This window comes from Centroberyx affinis, unplaced genomic scaffold (assembly GCF_046629955.1).
Source record: "Centroberyx affinis isolate AG114_WGS23_722 - 3 ecotype Tasmania unplaced genomic scaffold, CSIRO-AGI_Caff_v1 ptg003590l_1, whole genome shotgun sequence".
Taxonomy (NCBI): domain Eukaryota; kingdom Metazoa; phylum Chordata; class Actinopteri; order Beryciformes; family Berycidae; genus Centroberyx; species Centroberyx affinis.
The window spans coordinates 216,347-233,844 of NW_027281515.1; the positions used below are offsets into that span (position 1 = coordinate 216,347).

The 17,498-nt window shown below is 43.3% G+C and overlaps 1 protein-coding gene across 1 annotated transcript in view; it reads right to left on the bottom strand.

Annotated features, from left to right (window-relative positions):
• Positions 1–17,498, bottom strand: part of lamb2 (laminin, beta 2 (laminin S)) — a 34,209-nt gene that overhangs the window by 4,988 nt on the left and 11,723 nt on the right. Inside the window, exons 7-27 of the mRNA XM_071540259.1 lie at positions 15,371–15,573; positions 15,056–15,176; positions 14,486–14,674; positions 13,850–14,029; positions 13,390–13,502; positions 11,406–11,485; positions 10,578–10,713; positions 10,159–10,317; positions 9,581–9,708; positions 9,367–9,499; positions 9,043–9,235; positions 8,600–8,743; positions 7,700–7,931; positions 7,145–7,308; positions 5,294–5,329; positions 2,774–2,998; positions 2,464–2,681; positions 2,252–2,348; positions 1,863–2,044; positions 988–1,178; positions 373–557 (exon numbers count right to left, since the gene is read on the bottom strand). Coding sequence (XP_071396360.1) covers positions 373–557; positions 988–1,178; positions 1,863–2,044; positions 2,252–2,348; positions 2,464–2,681; positions 2,774–2,998; positions 5,294–5,329; positions 7,145–7,308; positions 7,700–7,931; positions 8,600–8,743; positions 9,043–9,235; positions 9,367–9,499; positions 9,581–9,708; positions 10,159–10,317; positions 10,578–10,713; positions 11,406–11,485; positions 13,390–13,502; positions 13,850–14,029; positions 14,486–14,674; positions 15,056–15,176; positions 15,371–15,573 — 3,309 coding nt within the window. The remainder of the gene's footprint in view (positions 1–372; positions 558–987; positions 1,179–1,862; positions 2,045–2,251; positions 2,349–2,463; positions 2,682–2,773; positions 2,999–5,293; positions 5,330–7,144; positions 7,309–7,699; positions 7,932–8,599; positions 8,744–9,042; positions 9,236–9,366; positions 9,500–9,580; positions 9,709–10,158; positions 10,318–10,577; positions 10,714–11,405; positions 11,486–13,389; positions 13,503–13,849; positions 14,030–14,485; positions 14,675–15,055; positions 15,177–15,370; positions 15,574–17,498) is intronic.

The following is a 17,498-nucleotide window of genomic DNA, read 5'->3' on the forward strand; positions in this document are numbered from 1 at the left end:
GGATATAATTTGAGACCAAAGGGATTGAAAGAGTAATAGAGTGGAGTTTTAATTATAGAAACATTTCTCAGGGGCAGAGTTTTGCTCTGGAGGCAGAATTAATCTGATTGGTTGAGTGGGTGGAGACTAATGTTTCTATAATTGAAACTCCAATCTGTGAGGAATATATCTATGGACAGATAGGTAAGAGAAAGAAAATGATTTATGAGGAGGAAGAAGTGAGGATGGAGTTTAAATGGGGGATGGAGGGAACATAATAGACGTTAATAAACAGTTAAGAGAAAGCAAGGCAGCAGCAGGAATAAGGAGGAAGGTGACAGATTGAATAATAAAGACCGTTGGAAACTACTCTATCCCTCCTCTGTTTCTCACCCAGGAAGTTGGAGTTTTTGAGGATGTCCAGATGTCTGTGCAGCTGCTCTGAGGTGAGGTTTAGTTCTTTGGCCTCTCTCTCCAGAGCGCTCAGCTCCTTGCTCGCCTCAGAGTTGCTGTCCTGGACAATGGTCAGGTCTCCCTCCAGACGGTTCAGGGTGTCAGTGGTCTCACCGATCTGCGCCCTATAGGGCAAGACAAGCAGTTGGTGGATGATGTAAATTGTCATTTCAATACAAACTTATAGGGTTCAAAGTAGGTTTGATTTGTTACATTAGGGATACCCAAGTCTTAAAATCTTGGTTTTCTTGAAACAAGTGAATAAATCAGCCAATGAGATGAGATAATTTCCTTTGATTCAAATTTAAATTTTCTCGAATCAAGTGTCATTTTCTTGATACTAGTGGACAGATCTGCCTCATTCAGCCTTGGTTCAAAATACTGACACTAGAAAAAGTGAAACTGCATTGGGAACAAGTAACTATCTCATCCCATTGGCAGATTTACCTCACTTGTTTTCAGGAAAACAATGTTTTACGATTAAATACTATCCTAAATGACATGTTAAGATGGATATTTTTTTGTTAAAATGCAATGCAAGTACAATAGCTGTACCTAAGGTCTTCAATAAGCTCCATCAGGGTGGCGACGGCTGCAGCTGTAGCGTTGCGGGCGTTGACGATGCCCTGGGCCTGTGCCAGTTTCTCCTCCAGGTCCCTGAAGGCCTTCTCATAGGCCCCAGTAAGCCCAGTGGTCTGGATCTCATGGGCCCGCTCCGCCAGAGCCTTGGTACGCACTGCCAGGTCCTGGTGAGGAGAGAGATCATATTCAGTGTTAGCATAAAACATTATGGTGTCTCCTTGGTAATCGGATATCACAAACATCATATCCGTATCCACTAGTCCAATTCCACTTGGAATACCATATTGTATAGTTGATTCATACTACTGTCTCTGTCAGATATCCTTTGTATGTTACATACATAAGTTGTAGTGATCTTACCCACAGAACAAGTGTGAGTCGTGACCATGTTCCTGTTTCTGTTTCAGTAGATGTATATTTGTAGTATTGTATGCATCACACCCTTTTCTCTAAATAGCCAGTATTTTATTTAGTGTATATGTCAATGTAAAAAATGAGAACTGTTTATTCTTACTATTAAGACCTTCTTAGGGAGTCAGCATTAGTCAGAAATCCACTACATAAGCTCTAGGTTGATCTGTAGAATTTGCTGCACATGACGCTTTAATTCCTATATTGACCTGCTGTCTGCCTCTACAGCTCTTTATTGACTAAACTCTGTCATTCCTGATTTAGCATCGGTTTGTTCCTGAGGCTTTGAGTCCGATCGAGCTCCAAACCCTTGAATCCACTTTTTCAATCCTTCACCTTTGAGTTCTGCTGACTTGGAGGAGCTGACCTCTTCTTCTGCTCGAGATCTCACCAAACACAACATGCAGTAGACGAGTTTGCTTCCTACGAAACTGTACCTGGACGATGCGATCCCAGTCGCCGAAGCACTGGTGGCAGGGCTGGCAGTTGGGGAACTGGCCAGAGAAGCCTCTGGCGCACTGGTCGCAGCGGACACCCGACACCCCCTGCTGGCAAACACAGTGGCCAGTCACCCGGTTGCACTGAGAGGTCTCAATGCCACGCCAGTCACAGTCACAGGCTGGAAGAGGAGAGAGGGAGAAAGAGGGAGTGAGAGTTTAACTCATCAATATGGCCTAGAGTAGATTTAAAACAATGGGAAACAACACAGTGTGTGGCCAATTATTAATTTTATTATTAACTTCTGCATTGTGTCCTTTGGTCTCATTATGTTCGTAACAACTACACTGGGTCCTTAGAGATTCCTTTATGTGTTTATGTTACTAACCTCTGCACTGGGTCCTAGGGTCTCCCCAGAAGTTCTCCTGACAGTCTGTGCAGGTCTTCCCTCCAAAGCCGTCACGACACTGACACTGGCCAGTGAACTGAAAGCGGAAAAATAGCGGTATGACACATCATCTCTGTCAGTGTCAATCACAACACACACACACACATACAGATACACACACAATCATAAGACCAAGTCCAAGCATTCCCTACCTCGTTACATGAGGAGGTGACAGAGTTGTTGGGGTCGCAGCCGCAGGCTTCACAGCCCCCCCCGCTGGCCAGGTTCCAGTGGTTGGGGGCGCAGTGGTCGCAGGTCAGGCCGATGACGTTAGGCAGACACTGGCACTGTCCTGTGGCACGCTGGCACACACACTCGTCGCGCTCCATACACTGGCTGCGTTCAGTACCCAGGAAGTTACATGTACACTCTGAAGGGGGAATATGGAAAGAAGCACATCATGGAATTATTTCAAGGTCAATTAAGAGTCTTATGAGTGTTTTGAGAGAGGGTGCTACTCACTTCTGCAGTTGCGGCGGGAAGCGTCTCCGTAATAGCCGCTCTTGCAGACGCCACAGTTGGAGCCCTCAGTGTTGTAGAGGCATTTCCTGCACTCTCCGGTGCGCTTGTCGCAAGAATCCATGTCCGACATGTCGATGTTGTTATTGCACTGGCACGGCTGGCAGCGCCCGCCCGGCTGGGAGGGGTTGCCGTAATAACCAGGGGCACATTCCTCACACCGGGCCCCTAAGATGGGGAGGACGGGAAGGGGAAATAGGAAAGAGAATGAGAGTTAGAGTGAGGAAGGAGTGATGGAGACATGGGCGATGTGAATCGAAGGGAAGTTGTAATAGCTGCATATATGCTTTTATTTTGGTTGGTATATTTTGGCCGCAGCAATGGGTGAAGTGCTCTGCAGGATTCCCCAAGCTGTTTTCAGAGTGGAGGAAAGCAAAAAGCTTGTAGCTTGACAGCATTAGACCAAACTGTTAGACTTGGTTTGGCGTAATGAAGGTATCATCAGTTACAATAACGCTGTCATCACAGAACTGGATTTTGCCAAGTGCTAGACCTGGATTAAAATGTATTTTTTTCAGTGGAGAACTCCATTGAAAAAACACATTAGTCTAGCACTCGACTTAACACATGCATGTGAACCATCACAACTAATAATAAACTTAAACTAATAAATCACTTATCAAAAAAGAGCCAGTTATACAGTATGTTACCTTATCAGTATTGTTACAGATCCTCTTAGTCAATGGTAACTCAATGGGGTTTGGTTAACCAGCTTTCATTAGTTAAGGGTCTTTGTGATCACAAACTTCCTCAATTGATTATACACTGCATATTATTGATTATGATTATACAATAGATCATAACTTTAGTGTGTACCAGAATACAGTTATTAAGATTCAATGTTTTTGGCATTTTTGTTGCATGATGTCTCATTGTTCCTCAAGATACACCACAGAAAGCTGTGTAACCGGCATGGCAACATCATGATTTGTGCCACAATAGTATAATTCACTGTACTGCATATCTAATTTGGCCATAGCAGCCGTGCCACATACCATACAGCTAAGATAACATTCAGGTAAAGTATTGCAGCCTTTTGCCAGATTAGTGAACCATTCATTTGGTTACAAGGCCCATGTGATGGCTCTTTTCCTCACTGTTGTCTCTCACTTGTCCCTTTAAGGTGAACTTAGAAGAAGAAATACTTGGCATATTTGAATCCAGCTGAGCTGTTGGAATGGGAGGATAGAGGGAAAGGGAGAATAGAGGGCTGGTAAGGTGGGAAAGAGAGAATATGAGAAGGTGGGGAGGGGTAGAAAGTCAGAGTGTGCTGGCAGAGGAAAAGCTGAGGTAGAGGGAGGGCAGATGAGAGAGAAATAGAAGAAAAGGGGATGCTGGAGGGAGGAAAGACAGGGAAGGAAAGAGAGAAGAGAGAGGGAAAGAGAGAGAGGGCAGAGGGAAGTGGAAGTAGTATGTGTTGGATAGATGGAAGAGGGAGTGTTATGGTAAAAAAGAAGGGTAGTCAAAAGGGAAAGAGCCTCCCAAGAAGCCGTTAGCTGTTGGATGTTTATCTTCAGAAAAGGAAAGACAGAGGACACTAACACTCCACTTTTCTCTCTCGCCTCTCTCATTTTTGCTATTTCAACAGATATTGATTGCCCCTATTGCACAGGTAGGACAGACAAAACATGATGACATAGTGGATATCCAAGGGGGTCAATAGCCTTCAGCGTTGCTCACACTGCAGTATGCTGAGCTGGTTGCATCAGCAAAGCACAGCAGAACAGGCTCTGATAGTAAATGTGAGCCAGGCTGGTAAAAAGTGACATTTTTTTTTTTATTTAGCTGTATGGCTGTATTGGTATATCAATATAGCTCTATCGCTCTGTGAAAATGAGTGCACCCCCAAAATGACTGCTCCCCCCACATCAGTCGTTACAATAAATTATCAGTGGTTAAACCTACTCTACACAGGAGAGATAGAAACTGACCCAGATTCAGAAACACCTTCACCTATAACCTTTGTTGGAGTAAATATGGAGGGACAGGATCAGCCAAGTGCTAAAATCAGCTCAGTAAAGTTAGGATGGGCAGCATGAGAAACCACACTTTTAAAAAAATAAAAACAATTACTGAATGATGAATGATGATTCTGGGTCAGGTCCTTGACTGGGGAGCATTTACACAGACCTGGTTCAAATTGTTTTGGAGATTATTAAACAATCACTTAGAATGTTCAGTTGAGCCTAAATGGGTATTGGGTTAGCACATTTTAGGGAAGTTCATCTGGTCTGATCGTGCCATTTAAAACACACTCAATCATTCACAGAAAGGCACCGGAAAGGACTTGAAAACATTATTTTTTGAGCCAGGTCTAACACATAGGCAGGGGTGCACTGTGGTTCAGCACCGTCGATGGGTGGGGTGCTGAAGCCATGCATGGGTAGGGCTGGAGGGGGAGGGTGGATGGTGGAGGGGGTAGAGGTGGAGGAGGAGGGGGCGGGCATCACCATTGTTACTCACGCTTAAAAATGGTCGCCCCGGAACGTTTAACAATCCCTGTGCCAGTAATACAGGGGAGGGAGGAAATAACACAGGTTACCATTCACCATCGGCCACTTAGAAGTATAATTGTTACTTCATCAGGAATTAGATACTTTTTCTTTTCATACAAGCTAGCAGATTTCTAGATAGACAAGCATAGGCAGAGCTGCTCTGGAAGCAGAAATAATCACTGGGTGGAGCCAAAGAACTACAGTTTTATGGAGAGCAAGTTAGCTATCTGGCAAACTCGAATGGCAAAGAAGGAACTTTGGTAAAAATATAAATAAAACAGTCAGGTATGAAGATAAGCAGGATAGCTCACTACCTTACCTAGCTAGCTATGCTAGTATGGCTAGTTTGAACTTGGAAGGTCAGCTATGCTAACTAGCTAACCTAGATTGCTTAGTATGGCTACATTCCTTTTTCTTTCTTTTTTTTTCCAGTTAGTACCAAGAGCGCTAGGCTTCACTATATTAACTAACAGTTAGCTCCTCACTTACCCTGTGACTTTTCCACTGGGCTTCAGGCTAACATTAGGCTACTTAGCCAGACAAATTGGGTTCTTTTGAGGTTTAACTCAACCAATCAGATTATTTCTGCCTCCAGAACAGCACTGCCTCTGAGAAATGTTTGCATAATAAAACTCCAGTCTGCTACAAGGTGGTCTTTCTAGAACTATTAATACATACAATCTTGAATCTAATTGAGATGAAACATCTCTCTTTTCATTTTCTCTTTTTATACAAAGGCTATCATTCAGCTTATCAAAAGACCCACCGTGGTGAATGTGCCTCTTGGCTTGATAGAACACACCAGCAGTGGTGGAAGAAGTAGCTAGCCTACTCAGATCCTTAACTTAAGTAAAAGTAGAAATACCACAGTATAAAAATACTCTGTTACAAGTAAAAGTCCTGCATTCAAAATGTTACTTAAGTAAAAGTACAAAACTATTAGCATCAAAATGTACTTAAAGCAACAAAAGTAAAAGTACGCATTATGCAGAATGGCCCATTTCAGAATAATACAGTATATATTATATTATTGAATTATAATTATTGATGCATTAATGTGTAAGCATCACTTTAATGTTGCAGCTGGAAAAGGGGCTGATTTCCACTATTTCCACTATATACTGCTGGGTAGCTTACAGTAATCTATAATAATACATCACAATTTATTAGTTGATTATATTTTGTATTTATAATCTGAATCTGCAAGTGATTAGTAACTTAAGTTATCAAATAAAGGTAGTGGAGTAAAAAGTACAATATTTCCCTCTGAAATGTAGTGGAGTAGAAGTATAAAGTAGCATAAAATGGTAATACTCAAGTAAAGTACAAGTACCTCAAAATTGTACTTAAGTACAGTATTCGAGTAAATGTACTTAGTTACTTTCCACCTCTGCACACCAGACACAATTATGCTTTGCAGGTTTGACTCAGATCTAGTGCTGTGGTAATGCTTTAAAACCCACACACTGCGACAAAGTGCATCATCAAAAGCAGCACTATGCATCTGTTCATTCATGCAACAAATGGCACAGGTTTGTTTTCACAGGTGTTCACAATGTCACAGTTACAGTAGAAAACAAATCCATTTCTTACTTAACAATGCATTTCGATGTGAAAAATTTGAACTATCACATACTTCTGAACAGACCTATGACTTCATCAGTGTCTCTTACTAAGGACGGTGAGGAAGAGGAGGAGGCAGAGAGGGAGAGACAGACCAGAAAGCAAGGAGGGGTGGGAGAAGAGGAAGAAAACAGGAAAATAAAGAAGGAGCGAGAGGAAAAACATCATTTTATGGCGACGGTAATTATAACTTTACCTGTGTAACCCTGGTTGCAGTTGCAGACAATCTGTCTGTTACGGTTGTCTTGGTAACAAGATGCAGCAAAATGGCGTCCACTGTTGGGCCCGTCTGGGCAGGGGCAGGGACGACACTGGTTACCCGAGCCCAAAACTGGGTTACCATAGTAACCATTGGCACACCTATAGATACAACAAAAGACTTAACGTAAGTAGGCTACAACATCATATTTAAAGGTGGCAGCAATCATTTAATCCCTCAGTTAAATTAAGCAATAATCAAGGAGAGAGTCTAAAAAAAACGCACACAAATGTTCAAGAAAACATTTTATTTTTTATTTTTCTGTATAGCAATATCGTTCCTGTGAACATTAGTCAAACAACATGGCTACTTAGTGACACATAAGTAGCCATGAGTGGTGATTTTCGGTTTGCACATTCATATCTAAATTAGCTGTTATGCGGTCAAAGCTGTGTGCTTATCAGGTATTTCACAACAACATTCAAAGTGACCCTGAACCCCAGGAACATCAAATCCCCTTTATATCCCTTTCAGCTCACACTGAGTCCTCACCTGTCACACTTGTCTCCTCCAGTGTTGTCCCTGCAGCTGATGCAGGCCCCGGTCCTCTGGTTGCACTCCTCGGCGTGTCCGTTACACTGGCATGGCCGGCAGCTGGGGAAGCCCCAGTGACCCGCCTGGCACCCGTCGCAACGCTGACCGAACGCACCCGGACGGCACTGGCACTGACCGCTCAACTTGTCACAGAGTCGAGTTACAGACCCTTCCAGGCTGCAACCACAGGCTGGACAGAGGGAGGGAAGGGATGGAGAAAGAGAGGGGGGAAGTGAAGGGAAGGGAGGAGGAGAGGGAATCAAAGAGAGAGAAAAGAAAGTGAAAAGAGAGAATAAGAGGACTTTGGGTTAGTATGTACTTAGAGACAGTAGAGGGCGCCAGCAGTACAGCTCATAACTTATCAAAATAACTGCACATAAAGTAGACAGTGGATATCAAAATTCAACCCCTCAGACTTGTTTCACTTTCATTTGGATAAAATAACCAGCAAAATCAAATTAAAAACCTAAAATCTACTAATTTCTGAAAATGTATCCAAATCAAAAACTTAAAATGTTATTTTTTCATTTCAGGCCTCAAGGCGCTAAAAACTCCAACATTTGTAAGGTTGTGTAGACTTTTGATATCCACGGTAAATAATGTAATGCATCATTAAAACAGAGTATAGTATAGTTTAGTTTCTCATACAATTCTGATAAAGGCTAAGAATGTAAGGACGAGGGTAAGTTGGAACATTAGTTGAAGCATTAGTTAGAAAACATTGTACGCAAGCAAGTTAGTGGTGTATAAATATGGAAAATTTTGTCATGTTATACGATAGCCTGCCAAAACAGGTTTGGGGCACAAGAAAAAATGGGTGTGCAAAAGCTTTAAAACTTTTGTGTCTTTGTGTCTCACCTATGCAGCCCGAGGGTCCGAAGCCGTAGGTTCCTGGAGCGCACTGGTCACAGCGTCGACCAATCACATTGGGCCTGCAGCGACACTGACCCCCGCGGACATCACACATGGAGCTGATGGAGCCCTGGGGGTCGCAATTACAAGCTGGGGGAGGACAGAGAAGCAGGGGCATCAATTCACTGAACCCTAAGGTCTGGCAAAGTCTGCATTCAATATCGTTCGGCACCAGAACTCCAAAACCTGCTGATATGGACCAAATTTCTGGGGACAAGTGGAGCAAAGACTGACTGCAAATATATGATTATTTGGTAAATGTGATAAATTATTGGTCCTATTGATCACCCAACTGTCTTTCACAGGCATACACAGGTTAGGGAACTGCATGTTCACCTGAAGTATATATTTTAGTTATGGCTTTCAAAAAACACTTTTTTGGCACTTACGCAGAGCCCCGTCGTTAATGATGGCCGACATGCTGGTGATCAGCTTGGCGCAGGTGTCACTCATCAGCGGGTGGGTCACGCTCTTGGCGCCCTCGTGGCAGCGGTACCGCTCGTACGTCTGCCTCCTGATGTTGGAGGCGGGATCCCCGGCATTGAACATCTCCAGGGAGGAGTGGCGGGGCAGCAAGGCGATCTGGAGCGAGGAATGAGGAAGTACGAAAAGGAGAGGAGAGAGATGTTAACGTGTGGAATGAAAACTACAGTCTGTGAGGTCAAGTTAGACGTGTGTATAATAGAGGAGTGGAAAAAAGATATTCATCTCACAGAGTCCACGAGGACGACGGCGTTGGCAGCTCCGTTGAGGATACTGTTGGCATCCTGATAGCGAGTGAACTCAAAGCGAAGGGTGTAACTCACACCCCTCTCCAGACACACAGGCTGAGGGAGGACCACAAACCTGGAGCACACACAGTCAACAGTTTACATTCAGCGCTGAAGTGTATGTATGTGTGTGTGTGTGTGTGTCTGAGCCACTGACCTGGCCCCGGCAGGCAGGGAGACGGTGAGTCTGTCGTCAGCTGGGATGGTGTTTCCACAGGGGCTGCTGGTAGGGATCGGCCCGGGACGGATCACTGTTACCCGCACCTCCTCCCAGTCTCTGGGCATCTACACACACATGGGAATCAGTACTGTGTGGTTAATATCCAGTCAAAAGCATATGGATCAAGGAAGTATGAAAAGCAGATTGGGGAAATTACAGAGTGCCATAGAGGAAAAGAACAAAACAAACCATACATTGGACATTTGATACATTTCAAATAGTAACAGTGAAACTTATTTATCAGTTAGATTTATATTTTGTAATAAATCAAATACAATATAACAATTACATTATGCAAGTTCATAATAAAATCAAATGCAAGCTATTCCATAGCGTTGGGGTGCTAATTGCAAAAGTTTTTCATCTTTACACAAAAAAATTTTTTGCTGTTCACTCATTTGAATTGAAAGATAATTTTGAAGCTTTTTTTGCTCATGGGTCTTTGTAGTCTGTCTGCTAATCATTTAACAAAGAGAAAGGTTCACATATGCACATACACATACAAACACACAGACCTGTGACTCGTAGCGGATGAGCAGGTCGTATTCCATGGAGTAGGGGATATTACTGATGAGGAATTCCAGGTTGCCACCCTCGGGTGCCCGGGCGAACCCAACGCCCGTCCAGGTGGCAGGGCGACCCGACTGGTGCTCCCTGGTCTCCACTGTACAGCCCTGAGAAAACACAGACAGACACTTTAATACACCAACATAGTGTGTTTTTCTATATGTTCTGTATTTTCCCTGTATTTTGTGTCATTGATTTTCCATATGTTTTCATACTATGCAAAGTCAGTAAAATAGAAATATGACATCACACCAGTTATCACATCTATACCACTGTAAAAGCCACAGTATCACTCAATACAAATGTGTGCCTATCCCATCTTGGCCCATAGAGAGTTATGCTGATACTAAAATATTGGTGCTCTCACCTGTCCCATCTTAGCCAGCTCAGCCTCGTACAGGTAGTGGTCCAGAGCCATGAAGAAATACCCAGACTCCACCTGGGTACACTGACGTCCTGTCATGTGACTACGGCAGCGACACTGACCACTCTCCATGGAGCAGCTATGGAGAGAGAATACATATAAATAGTTGTAATGCCAAGGCATTAATCATTAATGCATTACAGTAATATTACTTTTTCGAGTTATGAGTAGTATGAGGAATTACTGTTTCAATTACAGCGACACTATTACAGCTACCAATCAAAAAACATAAGTTGTTAATGTTGTTATCACCCTATCTAAATCTCAGATTGAAGTAGAATTATCCAAAAACTAAATTCCACCCCCTTCCACTGATTTGTTTTGCTCATTAGGCATTATCTTCTCACACTAGAAAACTACTTTCTTTCTGGGTGGAAATATTCCCACTAATTTGATTTCATCCAGAAAAACAGTCACAAGAGCAATGGATGTCAAAGCTGTTTGGTTTCACAGGAGAGGGAACTGAGTTACTGTGTGATGTTTGAAGGTAAGAGAGGATGCCATCCTCTTTTTTCGGGGAATAACAGACACATTATATAACAAGTAGCATAAGATATTACTTCTCCAAGGGAGTGATAACTGGAATCCAATAAATCAGAATACACAAACATGCAGCTACTATTCTGGGGATAGCAATTCATTTCTGTGTGCTGTGTTTATAGGCAAAAGCACCTAAAAGCAAGACGTTCTATGCTGTTGAATTTCATCTGTAAAACATTCAGACTTGATTAATGGCCTGTGAGTCAGGAGCAAAGCTACAGTGTCACTCACTGGTTGTCCAGCGCTCCTCCCACATCGCACTCACAGCCTCTGCAGCCGTTCAGGTCGTGGCTCAGAGCCCAGTGTTCTGGCTACAGACACAGAGAGACAGACAGAGGGCCGGGGGGATCCACAGACAGAAAGAGAAAGGGAGAGAGGGACCAAACAGAGAGACAGACGTACAGTTAGCACCCGACAGACATGATGCATCATTCTCCATGTTATTAGACAGGGGAACTTCCACTCTTGTTTGACTGACTTGAGTGTGAGTCATGTACTGTATCCAGCTCTCTAATCTAATAAAACAACAGTCATAGCTCTGGGGCATATCATTACTGACCCAACTGGCACACTTTGTGGGATTTTCTTCTCTTACATAAGGAGCTGACTTGACAGTGTGCAGTATGCAAGGATGGAAGTAACAAATGACATGTATTATTGCTACTGTAATTGAGCAGTTTTTTTGTGGACTTGCACTTTTTTTGTGTATTTCTGAAGTCAGCTATTTTACTTTAAACTGAAATATCGTGCTTTGATACATTTTAAATCACATTCACTATAGAGTACAAATTTTGTAGGCTCTTCAATTAGCACTGCATCAGAAACTGACCAATTGTAAACTACATCTGCATCAAAACAGTTAAAGCATGTGGAGGAAACTGTAAACCGTAAGATTAAATGCTCAGATTTATCCATGATAGCATGGTAACGCCAAAAAGCCATCAAGCTAGAGTATTATTGGTTTGTTTTGCCTGGTTGTTGTCTAGCTAGTTTGCTAGTCTTTCTAGCTAGCTGCATCGATATAGTAGGCTAATGTTATTGCGTTAGTACTGGGGATGGACATCGTTTTAATGTGGACTCTAGCTTTATAAAATCACAGATCAAATGATGAGTTTAATGACAGAATCTTATTTTTAGAAAGCTCAATGGAGTCTATAAAGTATCACACATTGAAATCAGTCCTGTTTTTGCATTGCAGGGGAAAGGTCATATGTAAAAATTAATGTTTTTTTTAAGTAACTCCATAACTTTTTACAGTACATTTTAAATGAGGTACGCCTACTTTTTACTTTTAAGTCGATTTCTATACCACGGTACATTATTGTATCTAAAATGAGACTTTACAGAGCTTCTGAGAGGACAGGATCCACTTTCGGACCTGGTCCAGACCTGACCATTTTAGGCCTGCTGTAACCCACACCAACCGGACAGGCCTCAAATCCCTGGGCTAAATTTAGACACCAAGTCCAGGCAGGAGCTCACATTCCTGGCTACTATTCCTGGCTTTTAGTAGGCTTGGGAGAAGAGGTGGCATTATAATAGGAAGTTGGTCACAACATAACACCTTGGGCTACTTGGCAGGGAGGGTGAGAGAGAAATAGGAGAGAGAGAAACAGACTGTGGACTAGAGCAGCAACAGAAACAGAGTGGATGAGAGAGACAACACTGACTGAAAGATAAGCGGAAGGAATTTAATGATTACATTCAAATTCAATGACGCTTTTCCCCCCATAGACCATGAAGACAAAACTATGCATGACAAGGTTAGCAAAAGTGAAAGAGAGAGAGAGACCCACGGATAAAGAGATGAAGAAGATTGCTGTCCATGTGTATTAAGTTCAACAATAAGGGGGGACAGAAAGTGATCTCTCTGGTGTCGATGTTTTATTCAGTATCAAGTTATCACCATGTAGCACCTTGGGCTCTTCGGCAGGGAAGGAGAGAGGGAGTAGGAGGCAGAGAAAGAAAGTGAGAGTAAAAGAACAAAACCGAAAGATAAAGAGGGAATGAACACTATAAAGGCTTAAGAGAGAAAAGCAGGGAAGGGCAGGGTAAAATTACCTATGAATCCAATACAAAGGAACTCATTTTCTGGAGGCACAAGTTTTACCCTTTAAGCCAGACATTTAAGGACAGAAAGGTTAAATGGATAAAGAGTGAGAGATGGGGTCAGAAACGGAGAGCGGAGAGTGTGTTCAGTGTTATTCCTCCTCACCAGACACTGATCGCAGCTTCGTCCCGTGACCAGACGCTTGCAGAAGCAGTCTCCGCTGACCGGGTCGCACTGGGAGCTGCCTGACACTGTTCCCCTGTGGTCACACCGGCAGGCTGGAGGGGGGGCAAAGGGCAGAGGGCAGAGGGCAGAGGGCAAAGCTCATGAGGGTCTAATGACATGACAGTAAAAAGCAGGGTTTTCAGTGATCAGATTGATGTAAAGTCGCTCGAAAACAGAGCTTTGCGGACATATGTGGAACCAAATGCTCCATCCTTCTCTACATGAGCCGGTTTTACAGACCCACTGGTCCTAGACTAAACACTGTCAACTCAGAATGTAAAGTACCCATTAGCTTACGACTTGGTTCCTGCTCCAAATACGAGCGGACTCATTATCACGATCACTGTTTACTCTTATTGCGTGCCAGTCAAAAGTCGTCCCCGGGCCTCTCCGTACTCACGCTGGCAGCCTTGGGGGTTGTCGGCGCTCAGGCCGAAGAAGCCGGCCTTGCACTTGTCGCAGCGCGGCCCCTCCACGTTGGCCTTGCAGCGGCACTGGCCTCCCACCATGCCGAGGGACGGGTCGGTGTGGCCGTCGCACATGCCTCCATTCTGGGAGCCGTCCGGGTCGCAGTCGCACGCTACGAGACAGAAGGACGGCAAGGATTTTAATACATATGAAGGTCATAACCCACAAACATCAAGTAAATCATGCATATGCATACTTGCGATAACATGCATGCACACACTGCAAAATAGCTCCATCTTAACCAGTCATTTTAATGTAGTTGTTACATCTGAAAATTTTATTTACTTTAAAACAAGTTAAAAAAATCAGCCAAACTGATTTCACATTCTCAATGCCAATCAATTAGCTTATCAATGCTAATTTCCTTGAATTGAATGACAATATGTATAACATTTTAAACCAGACAAACATACAGCAGATAGACACACACACACACACATGCACACACAGACACATGAATACAAACTCACACAAACAACATGTACTCACACAACCATGCATATGTCTTTACTGATAAAACACACAAACACAATGACACACACACACACACACACACACACACACTCACCTATGCAGACCCGCGGGTCCCTGATATCCTTGGTGGGGTCTTTGTAGTAGAAGGGTTTACACATCTCACAGTTGCGTCCCATGGTGTTGTGCAGACAGTCGTCACACACTCCTCCACTGGCGTTGCCCGTGGCCAAATACACCGCCATGTCAAAGTGGCACTGGCTGGAGTGACTGTTACAGTTACACTCTGGACATGGTCAGAGGAAACAAACACATAGTTATTTCAAACTAATCACTATCATATAATTTTCTGATTTCACCAGCCAGTAAGCAGTAAGTTTGAAGTTTGAGTTTCTGTAGGTGGCGCTCTTTTCTTAAGTTCAGCCATGGTGGCTATCACTGCTCATGCTAACTACCCAGTTCTTCTTCTGTCTTCTACCGTGTTTTATCAATTGGCAATAGAGCAGCAAAATGTACATTTATTAATATGAAAATGTTGTGCATTATTATGTTAAATTGAAGGAGCTGGGGTGAAATAAACTGGACACTGGCTGCCGTAGGGACAGGTAAGATGCATGAGTCAAATTATTTCCTATTCTATTTTAATTGCTTCCTCCTCTGTGCTCACTCTTGCAGGCGTTGGTGTTGCGGCCCTCGGCTGGTCTCCAGGGCAGGTCGTTGTAGAAGTCATCGCACTGCTCACAGTTCAAACCCTTGGTGTTGTGGTTGCACACACACCTGCCATGAACCTGAAGCCAGATCGGAGCGGGTTTTATTAAAGCGATCAAAAAAAGAATGAAGAAGCATCGACTTTAAAATGATCGGAGGTTTGAATCTAGCAAGAGATGGAAAATTACATGAGACAACTGAGGAGAAAAAACTGGTGGGCTATTGTTCAGGTGTAAGATCTAATTACAGGTCTGCATTATAATTAAACACCCACCATTCCCTCTATGTCGTCCCTGATCCCGTCGATGGGAGCGCACTCCGAGGCGTGGCCGTAGCAGAAGCAGTTTCCGCGCACCACCAACTCGTACATGGCGTAGTAATACTTCTCTTTGATTTCGGGTCTGGTGTCCAGCAGGTTGTCTCCCAGCGTGTGGAGCTTGGTGAAGTTCACCCTCAGGTTGGTGATCTTCAGCTGGTCTGTTGGGGGAGAGGAGATGGAGAGGGGACGTTTGGTTCAGTTCATATGAAAGCTGGTGGTGTTCAGATGGGTTGGGTAACACAAGAGGAGAGGGGATTAGGCTGTGGAGGAGGAGGAAGAGGAGGTCAGAAGGACAAACATCTGGGTAGAAATATGGTAAAGTTAAAAAATAAGCCATATGAGCAATGAACAACCCACCGTCACAGGCCAAAATACACACACATACACACACACAAAGCCCTTTTGCCCTGTCTGGAGGAAGTCAGGGCCAGTGGAGCATGACAGAGCTGAGTGTGTGGCAAAGCATTATGGGTGAACAACAGTTAATGATCTGGCATAGTCTGAGGGGTTAATTGGTCCTGAGGGGTTTGGGGGGAAGGGGGTTGAACTTCTATGGGGTTTGACAATGGGAGAAATAAGGTTGAGGATCTAGTGCACAGTAGTTGAAGTCCCAATGAAACCTCACCTGTCCATTCCATAACATACACCAATTTAACAATAAATGCCAGGAAATTTCAAAATTCTCAGTTTCTTTTATTTTTATATCAAAATCTTTATATCAAATTACAGAAGCAACACGCCAATCGATATGCCGTTTCTTTGTGACTTTAAGTAATTTTCCAAATAAAATAATTTCCAAATTGATAGACAACGATGGAATGCGGCGTTGAAACGGTTCATCCCACGTCCTCTCCCTATCTCCTCCCGAAGGGCTTGGAGGGAGTTTACATTGGGGAGGAAGATAGCCTCTTTTCCACAGAGATGCGTCTGCCTCTTCACCCTGTCAGGCTGAACCAATCTGTTAACTTGGCCGGTCAGTCTGTCTGCTGCCGTGGACAGAACATCCTCTGCTGTCACAGTCCAGCTGTTCTCCAGTAGCAGGGTGTGGAATCAATCAATGCACACACACACACACACACACACACACATCTACAAACTTCTGAAAGTAGGGACACTTAGACACAACAAATTAGCTTGGTAAACCTTTTGATTTTGGAAAAGTATTCTCACTGCAACAGTAGAATAAGCTTCACTTCCTAGATCACTAAAATTGCAAACAACCAATAGTGCTCAGACAAAACAAAACACTCCTACTTCATTTTGACATACACATGGTTTAAAGGGACAAAGAAAGACAGCAGGAAAGTGAGAGAAGAGGAAAAAGAGGCAGCGAACATGGAGAAGATAAGAGTGAGAACAGAGCATGGGAGACAAAGGAAGGGCGGATTAAAATCCCAACACTATCAGCGTGCCTCTTGACCTGGGGATATGCGTGTGATATTCAAGTGTATCCTTTCACACACACACACACACACACACACATACACACACACGCACTGGTCTGGTCTGTTCCCTCTCTCTCTCACACATGCAATCACTGGCACTGGCTCTTCTTCTACTTTCCCATACCTACTGTGTGGAAATAAGCCTGCCAAGTTAAAACAGTAGGTCATTCACAGAATACAATTTATGACTGAGGTTACTGACTTTAAAAACTCATATGGTGGAAGTACAGTAAGTATATTTAGAACATCTCGGTTCGGTAAATGAGACTGAAACGGCAGATTTGTGGCAGATGTGATCATTTTTAGTATAAAATCATATCACCATCACTGGCTCAACGTTTTGGGATTATTGAACGACTTGTCGACTTGACAGAAAACGACTTAAAACCTATACAGACATCCAGAGAAAACTTAATGCAGCTGCAGGCCAGTCAATGCGGATCAAAAGAAAAGCTAAAAAAGTCTGCAGCCTCTTTACAAAATGTTCCCAACAAATATGAATTTCATCTCAACGTTGATATTTTCCACTGCAAGGGTCTTGATCCGCATTTACAAAGTTACTGAACAGCAACTAAGAAGTTCCCTGATATTTTAAATCCTGCTGAAGGCCTTGGATGGACGGATTAAGTGCTTCTTCT